This window comes from Sebastes umbrosus, chromosome 11 (assembly GCF_015220745.1).
Source record: "Sebastes umbrosus isolate fSebUmb1 chromosome 11, fSebUmb1.pri, whole genome shotgun sequence".
In the NCBI taxonomy this organism is placed as follows: domain Eukaryota; kingdom Metazoa; phylum Chordata; class Actinopteri; order Perciformes; family Sebastidae; genus Sebastes; species Sebastes umbrosus.
The window spans coordinates 31,578,166-31,601,454 of record NC_051279.1 but is presented as its reverse complement, the minus strand read 5'-3'; the positions used below and the strand labels follow the sequence as shown (position 1 = coordinate 31,601,454).

General features: G+C 40.5%; 1 protein-coding gene across 2 annotated transcripts in view; it reads left to right on the top strand.

The window, feature by feature from the left end:
• Nucleotides 1-23,289, top strand: part of LOC119497152 (zinc finger protein 236-like) — a 63,450-nt gene that overhangs the window by 27,383 nt on the left and 12,778 nt on the right. For both annotated transcript variants that reach the window (XR_005208878.1, XM_037785055.1), the window contains 13 exons: nt 699-800; nt 3,563-3,705; nt 4,775-4,881; nt 7,379-7,530; nt 8,253-8,429; nt 8,885-9,194; nt 9,938-10,041; nt 10,667-11,101; nt 12,641-12,786; nt 15,945-16,176; nt 16,269-16,460; nt 17,288-17,446; nt 22,372-22,529. Coding sequence is in view for 1 of the 2 variants with exons in the window: in XM_037785055.1 (XP_037640983.1) it covers nt 699-800; nt 3,563-3,705; nt 4,775-4,881; nt 7,379-7,530; nt 8,253-8,429; nt 8,885-9,194; nt 9,938-10,041; nt 10,667-11,101; nt 12,641-12,786; nt 15,945-16,176; nt 16,269-16,460; nt 17,288-17,446; nt 22,372-22,529 (2,417 nt within the window). In the remaining variant the exon portion in view is untranslated. The remainder of the gene's footprint in view (nt 1-698; nt 801-3,562; nt 3,706-4,774; nt 4,882-7,378; nt 7,531-8,252; nt 8,430-8,884; nt 9,195-9,937; nt 10,042-10,666; nt 11,102-12,640; nt 12,787-15,944; nt 16,177-16,268; nt 16,461-17,287; nt 17,447-22,371; nt 22,530-23,289) is intronic.

The following is a 23,289-nucleotide window of genomic DNA, read 5'->3' as shown; positions in this document are numbered from 1 at the left end:
TAAGCAGGAGCGGGTCCAGAGAGGTGGCTCGTCATAGATGGATTACTGAACGGGCCTACTGGGTACAGGGCCAGGGTCCCTGGACCAGAGCGTCTGAATGGATTAACTGTTAATCTTGTAGGAAAGTCAACCCAAATGTTTATAAAGAGACACACATTACCCCAAGGAGATGCAAAGAAATATGTGGCATCCCATCATGCCCTGAAATTTGACCTTTCTCAAGAATGTTTAAGATTGAAACCCTAGCCCAGAAAAAAAAGGCCAAAAATATCAGATGTGCCATTATGTTGCAATGAAAATGTCTGTCTTTCTGAAGAAAAAAAAGAGCGACATCCATCTTCAAAGATCAGGACCTGGTTTCAGAAAATAGAGGTCATCACTGTCCTTCAGAACCAAGCGGATCAACATGTTTTTCATAATCAACGTTTTGTTGCTAGTTTAGGATTGGCTTTTCTAAAACTACCTTCATGTGTAAAATGCATGTTTTGTGGTCAGGTTCAGGTTTTTTTCTATACCCAAGACACTGTTATTATGGATAAGTGACTCGTGTGACGTAATCTGCTGTTCAACTACACTTTAAGTCCATAGTACGTTTTTCACCTTAACTAGAAGCAGAACATTTGACATGTCATCTCTATCCGTCTTTGTCCTTGACTAACCTATCGTATTGCTCTGCATCTCTTTCTCTGTGGCGGCAGACTCGTATGTGACTACCCAGCATGCTTTGCCCCAGAATATCAGCCAGTTTGAGACACCAGCACTTCCTCAGCCTGCCTTTGATCAGCAGGCTCTAACGCAAGGTACGCACGCACGCGCGCGCGCGCACACACACACACACACACACACACACACACACACACACACACACACACACACACACACACACTTTCTGTCTCACTGATTTCCCTCATGCATGCTTTTCCATTCTGTAGAATCGGATTTCACACTATCATGTCCGTAATGCATGAAAATAGACTATTTGCTGTGTGTTTATGTATGACAAAGAAGTAGAATATCTTTGTGTACTGTCATCTCTTATTGTGCAAAACGTATGTTTTCTGATTGAAATATAACCTCGACAAATAGACAAATGAGCTGTAGCAAGTTGCTCATCGTTCCAGTAATTACCCTGCAGTGTACGAGTTAATTGATTGTACAGTGTGCAGATGTTCAAGAAACCACCTTAGTAATGAAAAATCTTTCACTTTAGATTATCATTAAAAAGAAATCCAACATTAATGGTAGAATAAACTTTCTGTGAGCTTCACACGTCAGAGGAGACAGCAGCTGTTGGTTGTGGGGGAAAAGCCAGTCTCACTACAATTCAAACAGTTAATTTGGTCATAGAGAGACACACACAGATGGTACGTGTACTATCTCAGTGCTTTCTTCCCTCTGCATTGTATAACTCTTAATCCAGTGTAGTGCTCTCAAACATATGGTTGGTACTTTACTCCCACCAGCACCAACCACAGTTCCCAGCCAGTTGGCATAACTGACTGTTGTTGGCAGCCCGGATACTGTGGAATAACAACAGTGGGCACTGGCAGCAAACATCTCTCAGGCAGATCTACCTTTTCCTTGCTCTCAGGAGGCACTACACCCTTTTTATCTGTCCAGAACAGACTCATCATTCTCACATGGTCTCGAGTGCCATTGAATTTTCAAGGGCACACAGCACATGTGCCTGTGCAAGAGGACACTTGAGCAGCCAATCATATTTTAACCCCCAGTGTGCCACTGCAATGTATAAAGCAATTTGTATGTAGTTGTTAGTGCTATAACTTTGATCCCTGGGGTTTTATGTGAGAAACCCTGTATTGTTTTTGTAACTTAGTGTGTTTGCTCACAGCAGTCATCAGTTTACCTCAAGAGTCTCACTTGGTAAATTGCTGCAGCTCAAAGATCACAGGTGCTGTGTTTTCATATTCGGGGCTCTTAAACTGTCACAGAATGAATGATGAATACCCAGACTGTCAAACTGCTAACATTTTAAAAAAAAATCACAAAAAAGGAGCTTCAGGACAGTATTTCTTTGTGGATTAAGCAGAGGTTACTTTTGTTCTGACATATCCATGTAGGCACAATTTGAAAGCGTTTCAAATTTGAAATCATAGCTTTGAATGGTTATATACTGATTTTTAAATTCCATCAAATATAACCAAACTTCATTTACATTTCAACCGAATATTGAAAGACAGAATTTCAAAGGATAGTTTTAGTATTTTCAACCCATAAAACGAGCCCTTAGATGGATAACTTGTTTGAATGCGCATTGTCTTGAATGCATTTATTGTAATTTGCTTTGGAGAGAAGTGTCTGCCAAATGAATGTAATAATGTAATAACGTTATGAATCCCCAGAGTGGAAAACTAGTTTGGTCGCCCATGCACAATAACATATAACAAGAGATTCACAAAGTCAGACAGCTCACAGCAGACAACACTTACACACAAACCAACACATACTCCAGGAGAACATTAGTGTAGCTCAGGAGCCCACCTAGCCACTAAAAAAAAAAAACAATACTATATATTAATACAATTAATGTATTAATAAATTTAAAAAACAGACCATAAGTGATACACCTAAAAACAGGACTGGTAAATATGAAATAAAACCTTTAAGATTAACAAAGGCATATAAAAACAAGACCAAAATTATGTTGAAAACACAAATTATAGCTCAGGAAAAAGGCAAGTATCTAAAACCGTCGTTCCAACTATCACTTTTTAATATCATCACCCATAATCACTTGGGCAGGAGCAGATAAATCAATAAATATAGATACTAAAGTATAGATACTTGATCGAATAACTTACTGCTGTTACATGTATCATCTGCACTACCTACTAGAATCAAAACGTCAGCAAATTATGTGTTATTCGCTATATGCAGTGTGAACACAATGTTAGGTTACAGTAACACTGAAGCAGGAGTTAATGATCTCATCCCAGGTCGTTCAATCCATTTATTAATGGCACTTCAACAGTTGTTCTGGTCACATCAAAGTCCTTGTCTAGTGCGTTTTGTAGTTTTTAGACCGTTTACACACAGATTTCTAACAATAACAGACCTAAGGCTGTGCATCATCTCGCATATTTCTGCTGCAGGTTGTATTCCCTATGCTGGTCAGCGATCAGTGTCAGCAGTCAACAGTTTCAATGAATGATGTTTTTTTGCTCAAAGTTCAGTAATTTAAAATCAATAAATGCCATCCTCCCTGCTGGCGGGCCAAGTTTCTGCCTGTTGTTTTGCTGTGTTGTGCAGAAGTTGGATAAACACAAATGTTTTTTTCATAGTTATTATGTTTGCTGAGAGAAAGATTTGTGCTTTATTGACGTACCAACTGTATTTTTTTGCTGAGTTGTGGATCCATTGTTGCTGTTAAATGCTGTGGCATCAGGTATTCTGCCTCTTATAGGTTTAATGTTTTTATTTTAAATTCCTCAATTGCTTGCAAAATTGCATAGAGCCAGTATTTCAATCATCCAATGCTAGTGCCTTTTAAATCTGACCAATAACTCAAGAGACTTTTTATTCTCTGTCGGCTCCCATTCAGGCTTCACTATCACTGAATCGAGCTACAATCAATCCCAGTTCTCCACCGTCCAGCAGCTGCAGGACTCCAGCACCCTAGAGTCTCAGGCCCTGTCCTCCAGCTATCACCCCCCAAATCTGCTCCACGTTTCCAGTGCTGAGGTGGTGAGTCCTGGGCCTCCGTGTGTGCCATTAGCCCTTTCCTACACTCACCTGGACTTCAATTCTCAGATTCAGACAGCTGATATATTCACAGTGTCAGAATTATTTTTATTAATGATATTTAAGACTGATATCAGACTTTGGACCACAGGCTCCCTTTATAGTAGATGCATAGATTTGCATATTGATGGTACAAAAGCTGATCTTTTTGAAATTATAATGTAAGTACAATGCATTGGAATATATATAAAGTTAATTTTGTGATTGATGCAAATATTTGCTTGATTATTGTCCTGATTTTATCATTGATTATATAGCACACCTAGTGTTTTTTATTTATTTAATTGTTCTAATCTTCCTTATTTTCTACTTTTCATTTCGGTCTTATTTCTAACAACAGTCTCAAATAACACATTTGTTTTATATATATTATAGGATATAGCATGAGATATTACACAACAAATGATTAAGACATTTTGGTAAACATGCTTATTCTTTTTTTTTTTGCTGGAGTGGGACGAGAAGATCGATAACCACTCTCTTGTCCCGTTAAGTACAGAAATGAAGGGAGAAACCCGCTAGCCTAGCTCTCTCAAATGTTTAAAAATACACCCAGCACCTTAATAATTAAAGCTCCCATGAAATAGTATTATTGCTTTCTTAATATGATGTACACTCAGTTACCACTTTATTTGGTACACCTAGCAATGCAGTCTAATCCAACCTGCAATACCTCTTACCTTCTAGAAGGTTATAATATACATTTTTTGTTGAAACTGTTTTAGAGAGGTGTTGATTCCAAAATGATCCTACAGTTGAATTGAACACCTCTCTAAAACAGTTTTAACAAAAGCTGAACATTATAACCTTCATGAAGGTAGGATCAGGATGTATTGCAGGACATGAGAGTGACATCATACTTTTCATATAACTAAGCTAATAAGAGTATTTCACAAAATGAAAAACTATCTGAATCAAACATAAGACACTTGAAACTAATGATGTCCTTGCAAATGTATTTCTATCTGCAATGAGCCGAGTGTATTTTGTTGATTTGTCTTTTATAATCTAGACAAATGGGCTTCTTCAGCAGAGCAGTCAGGATGAGCTTCAGCTGACCTCTGAAACACCACAGGACTACCAGGAGGACAGCGAGGACAACAGCAAGAGAGCCTACAGGTTCACTTCTCAGTTATTTCTTTTGTGTGTGTGTGTGTTTCCATGACTGTATATGCCTGTGTGAGTGGCTTCAGAAAGTACTCCCACCTCTTCAGCTTTTAAATTTGTAAAAGCACCGTAGTGGTAATTACAGCTTCAAATTCTTCTGGTTCTTTTTGCCCACCTGTATTTCATAGTCCAGCATTTGGTTGGGTTATACAAGGACACTCAGTGACTTTACCATAACTGCTCCAGTTGTCTTGCCTGAGTGATTCGAGTTGTGTTGAAAAGTGGTGAATCTTCGCCAATTTTGATGTTGTTCATTGTCCCCTCAAATCTCACCAATCCTGCCATAGCCACATTTCACATCAGCCATAGTATTAACCATGCCATGGAAAGTAGCTGGTTTTCACCAAAGCACTTGGCATTCAGACCAAAGCGTTAAAATGTGTCTCTTCAAACCAGAACATCTTTTCCAAACATGCTCTCAGAGTGATTTGAGAGCAGTTTGGTAAAAACTCCAGGTAACGCAGGAGTGGCATTCATTCAACCATGTAGGCCTGATTGTACCGCAGCACTCTGGCCTGCAGCGATGGGTTTTCTGTCCGATAAGTTGTCCCATCTCTGGACATGAACTGCTGCTAGCCTCCTCTTTGTCTTTTCTCTTGGTCACCTACTTGACCAAACAGTCCCGTTCCCCAGATGATTGATATTTGCTGTTGGGCATATACTATCTCAAAGGGCTAGTGAGAGTTACGCTGTGATCATTGGTCAAGATGAATTGCGGCGTCATAAAAGGTCTAAACAGGATCTAAAGACTTGGACAGGTGTGCACAAGAACTTTAGCTGATATTTCATATTCATTTCATATTGTTTTGATGATACCAGCTACTACCCTTAGAAACCCTGTTATCTGACCTGATGCGCCACGGTATGGAGTTATTTTATTCCTGTCAGTTTGCTGGCTTTTAGTTTTCCCTCATTGCAGTGATTGCGTTGTATTTGTGAGCTCAGTAATATCGAAGCAAATCTTTCCCAGTGTTTAAAACAGATTAATGATAGGCACCATCATAAACACGGAGCCCGGGGAAATAAAAGCCATTATTAACAGCATTCACAATGACTGCCTTTAATAACTGTACCTGCCTTTTGTTATCAGCATCTTTCATTGCAAACTTTTCCCCAGATAAACTATAACAATAAACAATATAATTTAGAGACATTCCCCAGAGATACATTCATGTTTGACCAGGTATCTGAGGCATCTCCTCAATATACTGTAATCACTGTTCCATCTACCAAAAATGTTTAAACAACTTTGTGAAAGGTAGAAACTGAGTCACACACATGTGTTTTTTTATGAATTTATTTTAATCCATCCAAGGGATTTGACTAGAATGAAATAAATAACCTTAAGTCGTCTGCATCATCCGTAATTGGATATTTCCCTGCTAGTCAGGATTTACCCCTCTGACAAGAACTCAGGCGAGGAATAGCAAAAACTAATTTTGATCAGTCACACACACACTATGTTTTCTTCCCTGACACCAGCTTAATATTTATGCAGCTCTAGTGAAGGTGGATGGTAAACATATAGAGGTGGTTCTCACCCTGTAGAAACTTTTCAGTGAAAGTTCACAGGAAGACACACACAAGTTCAGAAAAGAGTGTACTTAAGCTAGATCTGCCCTTATGAGGAGAAACAAACAAGTCTGGTTTCATATTTGGTCATCAAGTGGAACGAGACAGTCCTGAATCAACATTTAAACCAAAGCTTCAGATAGAAAATAATGAAGTCAGTGTTTTACTTTTGGACTCAAATTATAAATATGTTTTTCCCCCATATTTTGTCTTTTTTTCTCAGTACAAAAGTTGCAGCCTCCCTCCCCAACTTCTTTTGACAATGACAAGGATACAGCTCTAGGTTTATTTGAAATGTTTCAGAACATCACACAGCGTAATTATCAGCTGCCCATGCAGAAAACAAACAACAAACAGAACTCACCCGCCAGCTGCTTTGGGGACGGTGGACACTTGGCTGTCAGCAAAAGGCGGTGGTGTTTATGATGGGTGCTTTCTTGAGTTATTCCGTATTCTTTTGTTTCGCATTGACAAAGAGGCAGACAGGTCATTTGTGTAGCTTGGATCAGATATGTTTGAAAAGACGTCTTTACTCTTGTGAGCTGTTAGGTGCAGATACTGTATGTTTGAAAATTAAGCAGGAAACACATACTCTGACATTTAATAAACACACACATGTATGCATGCTGTTATTGTGTCCTCCATAGAAGAGTTGAAAACTGTTGAACAGATAAAGAGCCAGAGATTTGACATTGAAAATATACTGAAAATAAGGTGGATAATGCCCCTCAATGTAAGGACAGCCTCTCTTTTTCTATTAAAAATGTCCACCATCAGCCCAATGTGTTATGTGACTATACAGACTATCTAGATCTACCGAGTGGTACAGTAAATAACAGCAACAATTATGAGTCGTCTTTTTTTTTTCCCTTTTCAGGTGTAATTGGTGTAACAAGGGCTTCAAAAAGTCAAGCCATCTGAAGCAACACGTGCGCTCCCACACCGGAGAGAAACCATACAGATGTCATCTCTGTGGACGAGCCTTCGTATCAGCCGGAGTACTGAAGTCCCACCTCAACACGCATACAGGTGAGCTGGGAAAATTAAGAAAACTTAATTAGATTTTACAAACCAAAAGACTCTAAAGGTCATGGACACTTTAAATATATCATATTCATATATTCATATTGGTATTTAACTTGGAACACTTAAATTATTAAAATCCAAGTGGTAGACTGTGATTAAATATGTGAATCACCTTTTCTCCCAGAGCCTGGTCGTGCGTTTTACTGACATCAAGATTAAAAATTAAGAAGTTATACATTTTTCACACATTTTGTGAAATTCAAGATGTGTGAAAAATTGTAAAAAAAAAAAAAAAGGAAATACCCAAATTAAATTTCATGACCAAAATAAAGTTCTGAAATGAAGGTTTTAAAAGTATCTAAATGTCTTAAAAACAGTTATTACAAATGTTAGTTTTGACGATTAAATGAGAACAGGATTAGAACAATATACAAAATGGAATTAATGTAAATACTTAAAAAAACTAAAAGATAGAGACAATGTTTCATTAACATTAAAGTTCCTTTTTAGGGACTTTCAGCAAAGGACATACATGAATACATACATTAGTAGCGTGAGAAAAATTAAGGAAAGTTATCCAGTTTTTATAATTTGTGATTTTAAGTTGTTCTTAAATTACATTTCTCTTGTAAAACCTCCTAAAAAAGTTTTAGAACTTCCTGAATCCTTCCATGCCATGACACGACTCCATGTGAAACCCGGCCTCTCTCATCTCTCGTTGACAGGAGTGAAGCCCTTTAAGTGTAACGTTTGCGACGCCTCATTCACCACCAACGGCAGCCTGAACCGCCACATGATCATCCACATCAAGTCTTTCAAATGCTCCATGTGTGACGACAGCTTCAGGACCAGCCTGCTGTGTAAGAAGCATATGAAGAAGGAGCATGCTGTGGAGGATCAAAGTAAGGACGCTTAAACAACATTCGGACGTTTCATTGCGTGACATGTTTTTTTAGACGCAGGGTCATTCAAATTCCATTGCATCTCCATAGTCAGGAAGGCTGTTTGAAGACATAAACAAATTTTCGAGGGAGATGAGACTGATTTAAAAAGGAGGAGAAAGGGGAAATGCTGCAGTCTATCAGCATGCAACAGATAAACTTTTGTCTTTGGATTAATGGACAGAAGGTTAGAAGCTGTTTCTACTCTACCATTTAGAAAATCGGAGGTTTCAAGTAACGTGTGTGTGTGTGTGTGTGTGTGTGTGGAAACGATTTCCTGCTGTTGGGATAAGTGCATATTTTTACTCAAGAAGGAAATGTTTAATTTTAAACACATCTTCGCCTTAGTTTGAGAGTCTCCTAGCATGAAATGTAACCCAAAGACACATTGTGATAATAGGCCCCTATACTCACAGTTATAGGTCTGGATAGTCAAGACGTTGAGGAAGAGGAAGAAGACGACGACGAGGACGAGGACGGGGACCAAAAGTCAAAGAGGAGGGGTTTGGAAATCATCACTTTCACTGAGGAGCAGACGGCAGAGCTGGCGAAGGATCCCGGTGAGGAGGCCTCTGTGTCGGAGCGGATCCTCGCCCAGTCGGCGGCTGAGAGGGATCGAATCAGTGAGATCAAAGACAAGGCCGTGGAGCTGGAAACAGAACCCAAGTTTGCCAACTGCTGCAATTATTGCCCCAAGAGCTTCAAGAAGCCCAGCGACCTCGTCAGGTAAATATCACACCTGTTTTATAGTCCTTTAGGAGAAACACGTCAGCTTGCTGTGGTCTTTATGATGCAAAGTTTGAATACAATGAATACACTACATATGTTTTTTTAAAAGACATTGCTATACGATTGCTTAAAGGGAATTCTGGTATTATTCTCATAATTGTAGCTGTTCTGTATATGGTTCAGGAAACTCTGGTAAACCAATACACATCAGGACGAGCAGTGTGAGCTTCCTAAAGCTTTCCAAATATACCGACAGAAAGTAATCACAGAAAGAAGCCCTCAGTTTATCTATTGCAGCTAACTGACAACCTTTTTCTCACCTGACACCACCACATAAACCACGGATATCAAAATAAAAAGACCATCTTTGGTGCAAAGTTACATTTGTGATTTAGGAGAAGAATTATTTTGAATAAATAAATAATTAATGTTATAAATATGTTTTAAACATCTCTCCAGAAGCTGTTATTGGACCGGTAAAGTTCCACTTGTCTTTTGAACTGAGCTTTGACTTTTCTTTCCCCCAAAACAAGTCAGATACACATCAGTGAGCCGCATTTATTATTTAAGTTTTATAAGTTAATAGTAAACACTGGCATGGCTGTATATTGTGCTGCCCGTTTCCATTAGTTCACTCATGCAAACAAACTTACGTTGGACTCACTTGCTGTCTTTTTTTTCCACTTAAAAAATCACTGCTCTTTTCAAATGTGCCCGAATCGATCTGCTTCAATCTCTAGGCACATTCGGATCCATACAGGAGAACGACCTTACAAGTGTGATGAATGTGGGAAGAGTTTTACTGTGAAATCCACCCTGGATTGCCACGTGAAGACACATACAGGTTGGAGTTTTATCACTAGATTTCACTGCTTTATTAAGTTGATGATGAAGTTGTTTTACTTTCTTAACAGGATTTCCTACTGGTTGTGGAATTTTCTGGAACATTATGGTATTTGGAGAAGTGTATTTGACACAAGCCAGGAGATTTGATACAGGATCTGATCGAAATCAGACAATATGAATGAATCTTAGATTACTTAAAGGAATGGTTTCACATCTTGGGAAATATTTTATTTGCTTTCTTGCCGAGAGTTAGAAGATTGATACCACACTCTCATATCTGTGGTATTAATCTTGAACTATTTCTTTGACACTGAATTTTGTAATAGTTTCCAGCCCAACTGTATTGAAACTTTGATAACTACTCTAAAGGGAGAACAAGTGAAGTTAAATAAATGCTTAAAGCTTCCTGACCTGATGCAGACTCTTTGGGGCTGTCCTTTGTAATTTCAAAGCTGTTTGATATTAACAAAAATTACATAACTGCTTTCTTATCAGATCCATAATACACAAAGAAAAGACAAAGAACAGAGAGGACTTCTGAAACTTTGACCACAAAGAGACAACAAGCTGGAGTTGTGATAGACCCACAAGTCACATTTATTCTCCTTACTGTATCTTTGCAGGTCAGAAACTCTTCAGCTGTCACATGTGCAACACCTCCTTTTCTACAAAGGGCAGCTTAAAGGTGCACATGCGCCTCCACACCGGCTCCAAGCCCTTCAAATGTCCCTTCTGCGAGCTCCGCTTCAGAACTTCAGGCCACCGCAAAACCCACATCCAGTGCCACTTCCGGCCGAGCCTCGACAGCCGCAAAGCCAAGCGGTCTGCCTCGTCTAGCGGTCATGGTCAAGATCCAGGTACCGGGCAGGCTCTGGGACCGGGCCAGGGGCAGCAGACAGCAGCTTCAGAGGCTCTTCAATCCGTGGGTCTGCTACAAACGTCCAACTCAGACCCCAACATTTACCTCCCAGCCAACCAAGTCCTGACGGGGCAGTTTGACCAGAGCCTACTGCAACCAGGACTGGTGGGACAGGCCATCCTGCCAGCCTCCATGTCAGGTAGGGATCATAGATGGGTCACACAGAACAAAAAACAGCTTGTATTTAGTCTTGCAGAGCGGTAGATGATAAGAGCATTGGTATATTTTACTGCGATTGATGCAGGTGTTTGTTACAGAGCTTTTATTTTAGTTACTCAAAGTTATAGCGGACCATGGTCAGCAGGCATAATTTAGAGAGGATGAAATGACCAAAGACAGTGAAATGGAGGCACTGAATTGTATTATCCCAAAGAGTCACTGTGCGGCGTTATGGATGACCCAACAACAACACATTTTAATGACATTTGACACTTACTAACCGTAATGTCAGGCTGATGATTAATGCTTGTGGGTGTAACTGAAGTGCTGCAGGGTTCATCACTTCTAGTGTCGATCGGTCAGTTTGTAATCAGTTGGCAGTTGCTCAGGACAAGATGAATCACGTCACAATGCCTGATGTGGCCAGTGCTGGGAGGAGGAAGGTGCTTTATCACCTCAAGCCACCTTTGTGTACCCCCTCCCCCCAATCACAGGATACAAATCTGCTAACCCTTTAATGGAAAGTTTATGTAAAATTCACTGAGAAAGTTGCATGCATGAAGGAAGTTTTATCATAAGATCGGCTCCTTGTCCTCAAGTTTGGGCTCAAGAAACAAACATTAATGAAAAATGTTTATTGGATTGGGTTTATGGTGCTGTGTAAATGCTTAATGAGGGTGTTACGGAGCAGCTGTGATTTCTGAATGCAGCATTTTGCACATACTTTCACCAAATCGCTCCAATTCATTTTAGTTAAATATGTTTACTGAAGTCTGGCTGCCGTTTGTAGCCAAGAAATAACTTTCCCCACACAGACCCTGGGGCATAACCGTTATGGCCAAATAGTTTTCCAGTCGATGCTTTTTCTCTTCAACCTCACCGCTCTGGATTTTTTACATTCTCACTCTCTTTCTCTGTTTTCTGCATTTTTTGAGAGAAGTGCACAGTTCACTGGAGGCAATCCTCTCCCAAAAACCTCCATCCTTTCATCATCTGGGAAACGACTGAACACATTTCTTTGTTGTCTCTCAATCCTTTGGTGGTACTTATTCATGAGATATTGTTGCTCCAGCAGAAACTATCAGTTTATTTTTGTAGCTCAGAAGGCTAGCAGTGGATATAATGGACTGTATGGCATTGCTTTTATATCTGGCCTCTGACATGAGATGTAAAATGATATATCTGCCTCCTCTACCATAAAGGTACCTTTTTGTTTCAGGCATAGCCCTTTGTTAATAAAACCGAATGCTTCTTTACCTGCCATAACCTCACTGCAATAGTTAGGATTTCATCCTTTTTTTTACTGTCAGATGATAAAACTTTAATTTGGCTTATAACAGCTGGTTGAGCTTAACAGTAGGTTATTTATAAAATATACACACATGTTGACGCTGGAAAAAACTGTACTTTCTGTCCCTCCGCTGCCTGAAAGGTTAATTGAGGTCTACCATTTAGCACAAAATGAGTTATTAATACCAAAATGTGAATATCAAAATATGTCTATGTGTGTGTGCTGCAGCTGCAGGAGACCTGACCGTGTCTCTCCCAGATGGCCTGACCACGCTGGATGGCATCCACCTGCAGTTGACGCCTGCCAGCCTGGTGTGCCCCAACGTCCAGATCTCTGGCATCGATACCAGCAACATCAACAACATCACACTACAGGTTACACACACAGACTTCTGAACATCGTGTTATTATCCATGTGTGTCCTCACCCTGACCTTAAAGGGACTGTTTGTAAGAATCAGAAATTGCTTGTTAACAGCGACACCTGTGGCCGTTAAGTAAAAAAAAGTCAGCGTCCTGTTGCTCGCGCTTGTGCTCGCTCTACATACACATGAACGACCATTGATCAACACAGTGAGGCGACACACGTCAGCTAAAACCACAATATCACTCTATATTTCACCTGCTTGGCAGTAATGTTAGCTGACCAGACGAAGGTCTCTCCATGAATCGATGCTGATACTGTGTTTCCTGCCTCAGCCTCCCGACCGCGGTCAGAAGGAACAGGGGAGACACCGGAGTTTTGGTCGGAGACGATAACGTAACTCTTCTGCAGTGTGTAGTAGGGGTGGGCGATATATCGAATATAGTCGATGTATCGCGGCTTGTCCCACGCGCAGTATATAAAATGACTATATCGCAAACATCGTCTACAAATTGTCATGTAATGTTTTTAAGCCATCCCACCGGCATGAGACTTGCTTGGGCATTTCCTTCTCTCCCTCTTCTCTCCTCTGGCTCCCTCTCACACACACATACATCACAGACTCCGGCTCCATCCAGACCTCTCTCCTGGGTTAGTGAGTGCAGGGTTTTACCTGCATAGAGAATTACGAGGCGGCCGCCTCCGTCAAATTTCCTTTGTGTCCGTTTTCTGCGGTGAGGGGCGGTCCCCTTCTCCGTACTTAAGTACAGTACTTGAGTAGCCTACAGTCCACCACTGCTAGAGCAAGAAATTAAAACTGTTCCAAAAGAAACCACTAATGAATATAAACAAGAATGTTTTAATGCAGACATATAGTGTGCTGCAGTGACTACAAGAATCATCATATTGGTGTGATTGTATGCATCAAAGGGTTAAATTGAGCATTTATGAAGTGCATAGAGGATATTTGAAAATATCGCAATATATATCGCGTATCGCAATATAGCCTAAAAATGTTGCGATATTATTTTTAACCATATCGCCCAGCACTAGTGTGTAGTGTGCGGCATGCACGTGAAAGGTGGAGCGAGCGAGAATGATTGAGCGTGTGAGTGAAGGCAAGCAGGCAGGCAGAGGAACAGAGTGCAGTATTGATTCCGGCCCTGGAGACCAAAGCTACGGTCTCCTCTGTGTCTTCTGGCTGTGGTCGGGGGGCTGGAGCAGGGAGAGATTACACTGTTTTGCAAGACGGGCTTCACTAGATATAACTTTGTGGTTTTGGTGCTTCTGTGTAGTTTGTGTTGCAACAGCGTAGCCACACGCGAGCGCGCATAGGAAACACCGACCCGCAATGATTTACAAGAGTGTAAGTGTAAGAAGTTACAAACAGTCCCTTTTAAAGGGATAGTTCAGATTTTTTTTGAAGAGCTGTTAAGAGGTTCTTATCCATAGTCAGTATTACCTACAGTAGATGACGATCGGCACGCCCCAGGTTGGAGAAGCGGACAGGACTTACCGCACCGAAGCAAAGCAATGTACTGCTGTGGACGGGGCCGGCAGCAAAACATATTTTAGCCACCTAAAAGAAAGGCCCACCTAAGAAAAAAAAAAAATCTATATTAGTATGCTATATTTTTAATATTTTAACCACTTTACTTTGCTGTCAGACAGTCTACCGCTGCATCGATCAGTTAGTTATTGTATTATTGTGTGACTTTCATGAATCCAAACTAACCCTTTTAAACACCAAAGTTTCACAACAACACAAACAAACTAACCGATCGAGGCAGCGACTGACCAGCAACTCCCGTGTCCCCCAAGTAGTAGTGAACGGTGTTTGTCTTTTTATTTCTTAAAACATTTTCTTGTTTATAGCATTTCCAAAATACGTGCACTGTGTAAAAAATGGTACAAAATGGTTTATACCTGCACAATTTTTCTGAAGAAGGAGTTTATAGGTCAGAAAAGTTTGATTACATTAATATGCTGTGAATATATCCTGCCAAATTATTGTTACTATGGTCTTTGATTAATCAAATATCTGGTTATAATTCTTAGCTTTAGTATTAAGTGCTAAACCTCTTTTAATTGCAAGCCTTCTAAGTCAATATTTCTCACTAACATCACAGGGCTTTATTATCATAGTTTAATTGAGCAGAAGACAATTTAATCAGTCATTTTTATAATTATACCTGGGGTGCATATCATTTTGTCCAAACCATTTCCCTTAATTACTTAAATAGATTAGTTTATGCAAAAGGTTTTTTGGGATGTGTTGATGTATCATCAGCTTTATTTGAGGTAGAGTAATTCTTAATCAAGGTCTTGTACATTTCATTTACACAACTGAAAATTAAAAACCACCCTGTCAACATTGCCTAATTAATTAGAAATTAGGAGATAAAAGTTGATCTGTTTTTGTGTGCGAATGTATTCAGTACAACAGTGATGTGGTTAGGAGGACTTCAACAAGTATTCATGAGTTGCTTTTTACTGCAGCTGCATTGCCACAGTGGCGCTGTAATGATGGTTGGTCCAGGGCCTTAATATGTCTACTGAGCATATATTTACTAAACCAAATTAGCAGTCTAGTGGAGGAGAAACGCTACAATCTCACTAGAGCACCAGAACAAGATTGAACAGGGCTGCTGGACGGGGAGCCCATGATGAGTTTTCTTCAGTCAGCTGTAAAAGTAATAACACATTTTTGATGCATCTGATCTGCAAACTGGGGTTCCAATCCATTCCTTTTTTTGTGGTTACCTGATATGATTTGAATATTGAAATTTGTTCAGATAGTGTTGTTACTCATATCCTCTGTCAAAACTTTACTTTTCAATGTAAGACATTTCATACATTACATGCTAAAATAGATTAGAAGTAGCCTCCCAAAAAATATAGGACATTTAAGTAGGTTCAGTATGTATGTAAGCCAAACATTATATTACAAATTGTCATCTAAATTCTTGAAGTGTATTTTAACAGATTTAAGTTGTTGAAAAGTAAAAGTATCAAAGGTTGGAGTTTTCCTCAATGACCCTGAAACGTTTTTTCCAAAAGAAAACACGTTGCCGTAGGTTGTGGTCATGTATTTCTACAAGTCTGACTCTCATTTTCCTCCTGGACGTCACCCTTTCGTCTTTCATCTGAAGTAGTGCTTCCTCTTCCAGATCGACCATGCCCTCCTCCAGCAGACCTTGCAGCAAGGCGGCCTCCTCTCTCAGCCCCTGAGCGTCGACACTGGCCTCGTCTCCCACTCTGGCAGCCAGCTCATGTCCGCCACCGACCCCTCAGTTACCGCCAATGTCGTCATCCACCCACTGACCAGCCTGGCCCTGCAGCCCTCCACCATCACACCTGCTCAGGTCACAATGGCCAGCCTCTCTGAGCAGGATACCGCAGGTATGTGTGGCATCCCTCGGCGGAGAGAAAAACAACAAGACACTGTGTTATGAGCTGAATAGCTGATCTATGATTTCCTGTGGATTCTGCAGGTTCTCAGGACCTAAGCCATGTCATAAGCAGCTCTGGGCTGGTAACCGGAGGCGCCAGCGGTCAGGAGATCACGCTAACCATCAACAATTCCAGCCTGACTCAAGCCCTCGCACAGGTTCAGGCCCACGCGTCAGCTTCTGGTTCCAACGCTGCAGCAGGAAACCCTCAGGAGATCACCCTCACCATATCAGGTATGGACCACTTTACAAAAAAAAACATCCAAATACATAGCTACATACTGTATAACCTTGTCTTTTCAGACAGACTATCAATAACAAACCAACAGATGAAGTAAAAATCCCTTCAAGGATCTGTAACACATTTATTGATTTCCTCACTCAAGCGAACACGTCTGCAGGCAGAGAAGAAACACAGACGCAATAATAACTCACAGCCCTTAGATTTATTTTGAAGCTGCTTCACAAATCAAAATTAAAAGCCACAGTGTTAGAGGTTATGAATGATACACCCTCTTCACAAGCCAATTTCACATCTCCAACACACAGCCAGCTGGTCGTATATAAGCTGGAGATATATACGTTGTATCCACAGTGTAGAGGTAAGAGCCTCTCTGAGCCCCCCTTAAGTCAAGATAGATCATTCCCTGCCTGCATGACTGGAGCAGTCCAAGTTTTTCCTCTGGGCACCTTGGACTGTCTCTCATTCAGCATTCTGATTATTACTGTAGTACTATCTTGACAGTCAGTGCAGTGTTTTTCCTGCAAATTGTTGATTTTTTTTCTTCAAGCAGAGGCAGTGAAGATGGATCACAGTACATGCAAGCAAAAATGTCCATGTCATTTTCAGTTTCTCCCATTTAACCTAAATTTGTGTGCATTTTGCCACCCCTGGAAGATGTACAGAACAACAACGTTTTTCTTCCTCAAATGGACCAAAATATGCTACATTCTATCCTACCCTAGATAAGAAAAACCTAAATGAGCTTGAAATGTGAATGACTGTGATCTCATTTCTTGAATTCTGGACTAAAAAACACTTTTTCTCCATACTTTTGCAGGTCAGGATCTGCTCCCCCAGCATAGCCACCATGCTAATGGTGCTGAGATGAACGGCAGCATCAGGCTGGCATCACCACTCAATAGCCAACCCACCGGCGCAACCCTGACGATCACCAATGACCACCTCCTACCTCAGGGTCACAACACTGGACTGACAGGTTAGGACCGGTAGAGATATGTGTGTTTTGTGTCTACGTGTGACTACAAGGACATCTTCTCTCTGAAGAGTTAAACAGAATGTTTAAAACATGTTCAATCCCTGAAGCAGCTGTTAATGTTTCCAGACTTCATTTAATTTGCAGAGGTGCCCTTGAGTTAGACGGTGAAAGGCTATTTTGTAACCCTGGTTTTCCAATGAAAACTGAGTCTGTGGGGACCAATAACTTTTCTCCTACAACTCCTATTCTGCTGCTTGTATTCTTTTGCCATGAATTAACATACAAACAAGGATACATATAATAACTACCTCCTCAAGGAGAAGTAAATCCCACCTTGTCTTCGATCAGATCAGACTCTGATAAGTGAACAAGATGGGATCAGTTTGTGACAGTAAGCAAATACATCTCACTCCCTCATTTATTGAAATTAATTGGGAGTGAAATGTGCCCGTTCGTACCTGGAGAATCGTGCTACTCCTAAGGGGTATATTAATAAAGTTAGAATTTAAAGGGGAACTACGACCATTTTCAAAATTCATACATGTTATTCCTATGGTCTAAGACGGTCCAAAAAACATTAGTTAACATGAACAACTCTCTCCCAAACCCAAAAACTGGAGTGCTAAAACTCAAACTTTTGATGTCATCAGGTATAAAGTGTGAAGCCGCTCCATAGACAATGGATAGGGAAAGATGTATAGACGACACTAAGAGCACCCAGGGGAACGATCTGAGTATATGGGAACATTTTCTGTTTCACAACTGACATCACTACAGCAGAATAAAGCTCATTTGGGTATAAAAAAGAAAACAAACATTCTGTTATACCCTTATACTCTATGACATCACAAGTTTGAGACTTACTTCTCTGGTTTCTGGCTTTGAGAGAGAGGAGCTCATGTTCACAAATACTGATTGAACTTTCCAAGGCCATGGGAATAACATATTGGAATTCTTAATTAAGGTGAGGTTCCTCTTTAACTGCTGGTCTCCCTTCCCTTAAAATAATGTACTGTATCTCCTTAAAACAAAATGGCCTTTAAAGGTCTCTCAGAAATCTATGGCTACAAAGAAACCAGCTCTTTTCTTTCAGCCGACTTTGTTCCACACAACTTCACTCTGTGACTTTTATAAATGCACATAAAAGGTCCTCTCTGACCTGCATCAAGCCATCATTAGTGACCTGTTCCACTCACTCGTAACACCACTTGAATCAGGAACACCGCTTTAAGTCAATAGCATGGCATCAAAGTAGGAGATACCCCTGCCGGCTGTTGCGAAAACATCACCACAATAACCCACTTGAACTGAATAAAATTGCCAAGCAATTTGATGGAATGAACATGCACATCAAGTGGGAGTGCCTTGTGAATCCTACCTGTGCTGTAAGCCACCGCACTTGCTCCCATCACATAAAGAATGAGACACTGCGTAGGCCCAGTCTCACCTTTTGCTGGTTTGAGCAACAAACAATGGATCACGTTGGCACTGGAAGGACCGAGCCCTCTCTCTATGAATGTGACTGAACATAAAACCTTTTCTGTCCATCAGATATGACAGGTCAAGGGTGAAGAGTCACCAAAACAGCAGTAATCTGTAGCTACTTCAGATACAAAGGATACACGACGAGTGAATGAGTGTTTGTAGTTCACGAGAGAAAGAGGAGCCACCATGTTAGCTTGAATTCCTTTAATGGTTCAAAAGGAGCTGCCCTTGCCTCCAGCGCCAGTGATAGATCCCAGGATAAAACCGAAGCATTGATGGAGAGGCTCAAACAGTCATTCGATCGATGCCCTTTTTCATGAAATGGCATGCTAAGGTGTGTGCCCCCTCCACCTCCACTATGGTGTCATCAAAGTTTATGTGGGAAGCTGAAATAGCTGCCAGATAGACTTTCAAGGTTGAATAAGGCTTGTCCTGGTCCACACATCCCAGTATCAGATCATGCAACACGTTCTCATCCCAACTTGTCCCATTTATATTTTGAACAGTAAAGAAAAACTGGTTTGCGATTATCGATGTTGTCGGCTGAAATTACAGCTTCTAGCAGATTTGATCAGTTTTAGCTAGCTAGCTAATTAACACTAACTCTGTGAGTTACAAATATAGACCGTATACAAAGATGTACGACATGATAGCTCCCCAAAAGTGAAGCCAAAACATCTCTATTGCCCCCTGGTGGCTGGCTGCAGTATAGGCCGGTTCTAATTAGTTTTTTGATGCTGTAAAAAAGGGGGTGGGACGTCATGATTGGCAGCTGTGAGTCTCTCTTGCTGACAAGCTGCGGCCGCGCTCGGCCCGCGATTGGTTCGGGCGGGTGACCTCGATACTATGGCTCCACCACTCGATCACTACTGCGCAGACTCTGGCTCCAAATGACCTCAAAATCTCAAGATGGCAGCTCCCGTATCCGGGATATTTTGGCTTCACTTTCGTACAGTGGGGTGGAAGCGGAGACTTGTCGTCCATCTTTATATACAGTTTATGGTTACAATCTGCATCTTCAGCTGACCATTTAATGTTTTTGTAAGAACCTTGTAATAGGGTCTTAAATATATATGTGTATATATATATATATATATATGTGCTGACTACATATATGATATATATAATAAATGACATGGGTAAATCCACACAAAAGTCAGCATATGTTCTTTACTTTGGAAGAAACACTAGAAGACTACTGTAATGTAGTAAGTTAGTTTTTCAGGCGTGCAAACGTTTGCAGTTTACTTTATAGCAGCAAAACACTCGATTTAATCGATTCACAATTTTGCCGTCGTATTTTTACCTTTGGAAATGCTAAAAAAAGGACGACCCATACAAAGTCGTTTGTACCGAGAAAATGGAGCCAGACACACTTGGAATATCAGTTATCACCCTGACCTCCATGTCCTGGAATCTGTGTTGCATGTCATATTTTAGTGCTATAAAATTCATCTTTAGTGCAAATACTGTACAGGCATCAATCAAGAGGATAAACATTTGAGTTTGAAAACTCTGTAGGTGAATTATTGTCACTTAATAATTGTGCAGAACAAGGCGTGATAAGAAAGTGAAGGGCTTGTGTGCTGTGAAGTGAGCAAATATGATTTGTTCTGTCAGAGATGGCTTCCCGACTGTTCTGTTTACTGGCTTGCTTGTCACCTAGAAGCTTAATCAAATTTCCAGTCTCTCATCTCTCTCTTCATTACCCTCCCCTTTCAACTCAAGTGGAAAACATTCCCACCGCTTCACAGAGACACTGAGAGCATCTCTGCTTTTGTTGATTACACTGAAGCATTCCAGTCACTCTGTATGTAAATATGGTTCAACCTGCGCCACGACTGGTAAACTGTGCTTTTTTTTTTTATTAAAATCAAATATCGTCTGGTGTTATTCACCGCTAATGGAGGTTCCTCCCTGACCAAAACTAATCAATATGTCGTTATTATTTTTAGTCAGGGAGCAAAGCACCAAAAGGGCTTTGGTAGCCAGCCGGTTGCAGTCACGCCGATTTTATTTGTATAGCCCAATATCACAAATTACAAATTTGTCTCAGGGGGCTTTAAATCTGTACAGGATACGACACCCTCTGACCTTTACAGTACAACCCTCTCATCGGATAAGGAAAAACTCACACCCCAATTTACCCTTTAACAGGGAAAGAATAGTACACAGGAAAAAGAGATGACTGGTTGCTCTGTATACTCAACCGTAAATCAAAGATGTGTCGGGTGCTCTTGGAAAACAGGATGTGCAGGAAGGCAATATAGGAACTCCGAAATATAAGAATAAGTAACAACAAGGAAGGAAATATATAAAAAGCCTTCACTATAGTGGCTAAATCATTAAAAAAGCCATGTCATAATTCATAATGAAAACACGAAATAACATCAGATGAGATCACACAGAAAAAAAGTTTTTTATACATCATACATGGAAGATAGGTACACTTATGTAGATTTTAATATAAGATGTGAGAAAAACTGGGAAGGCTATACAGAGAAAATTAAAAGCTATTTTTACAGAAAACATGTGAAGTCTAGTATATCCTCATTGAGACAGGATACTTTACCGCATCCAGATGGATCCAAAAAGCTTCCCTTTGGTTAAGTTTCAGTATTCTGTCTCCCCCCACCCCCCTGACCAAAGGTTTAATGTGTTCAATGCCCTCTATGTGCAATACAGGTACACATTTTACAGTCATAACAACAATCCATGTACTGTACCGTAACCACTGGTCCAAAGTTCGACTCACATTGAGGCCAGTAACCGTAGAAACCATTCCAGTGCAGCGTCGGAGGATTTTATTCAAAAGATGAATCTGAATCGGAGTGAAACCATCCTTCATTCTGAGAAGGGTTTCATTTGTTTCATCAGTAAAAGGCTTTAAATGGAGAGCTTTAATGTCACATAATGGTCTTAATGGAGACACTTTTGTTCAAGGAAGAAAAATGTATGGTTGAAAAGTTGAATTGCTCCTTCTTATTTCATTACTCCCTGCAATATTTAAAACTGACCAGCTGTCAAAAATGCAGCTGCTTCACACTAACAGCCATCCTGTGTTTTTCGAGAATGCTGTTAATGTGAAGCAGCAGTAACTTATTACAGCTCTAATACAGCTGTAGGAAAATGACCAATAGACAGTGAGGCTGATGTTATTGTGATAAAATTACAGTAACTCAATAACAGTAACTCTGAATTACTGTATATGCTGCATCATTTTCTGTGAATCCCTCATGCATAGGTTGGCAATTTGAGCTGTATATGGCAAAGAACATAATGGCCCCCATTCAAATAAAGTTTGTATATATTCTACTACATTGGTCACGAAAAGAAACCGCTCTGGCTGTTGTCGAAAATGGTGTCATGAACATGTTGAGGAAATGTGTGTGTCAAAAACTCCTATATCTCTAACTTGTGCTCTATCTCTCACCTGTCAGTCTCCAGCCTGCCACCGAGCACCACCCTATCACATACTGTTGCGTCCCAGAGCCTAGTGATGTCACCAGGAGGCGTGGCCAGCGATGACAGCGTCACACTGACACTGGCAGATGCTCAGGGTATGCTGGATGGTGTCACCCTAAACCTCAACACGCAGGTAAAAAAAAAGACACAATGCACTCAAAGACATTTAGATGTGCCGCAAAATTTAAATGAACATCTATTGCCGTTATTTGGTGCCATGACTGATTTAAAAATCCAGCCTAGGCTTAAAATGTATTTCTCAACTCTGTCTGACTCTAGAACAGAGATATTAAAGAGGACCTATTGGGCTTATTTTCAGGTGCATACTTGTATTTTGGGTTTCTACTAGAACATGTTTATATGCTTTAATGTTCAAAGAAACACTTTATTTTTCTCATACCGCCTGTGCTGCACCCTTTTCCCCCTCTGTCTGAAACGCTTTGTGTGAAATCCTGCCCCCCCCTCCTGAAAAGCCCAGTCTGCTGTGATTCGTCGCTTTTGCGTCGCGTGGCAGCTGCGTGATTCATGCATCAGGTGTTCACACCAGCGGCTGCTGTGTTTCTGCTGTTGCAGCTGCTGCTGTCAGCCCTTTCTTTCTACATAGAGTTTGCCTTTCAAAATGACCATTTCATTACATTATAAATGTCATTTATATTTATTTTAGACAGAGAAAAGTTAAGAAGAGTGTGGTAATTTGTAAATAATAGTAATAATCCACAATTAAAACCCGTACTATATTCATTCATGGAGCTCTCCAAGTCACTGCATGTTCTACAACACTGTCCGGCACATATTTCAGAATAAAAGCCTCGTGTTAACAGATGAAGGAATTCTGTTGCTTAAGGGCTTTTATTTTGAAATGAAAGCAGGAAGTGTTGATTCAAAAATAAGTC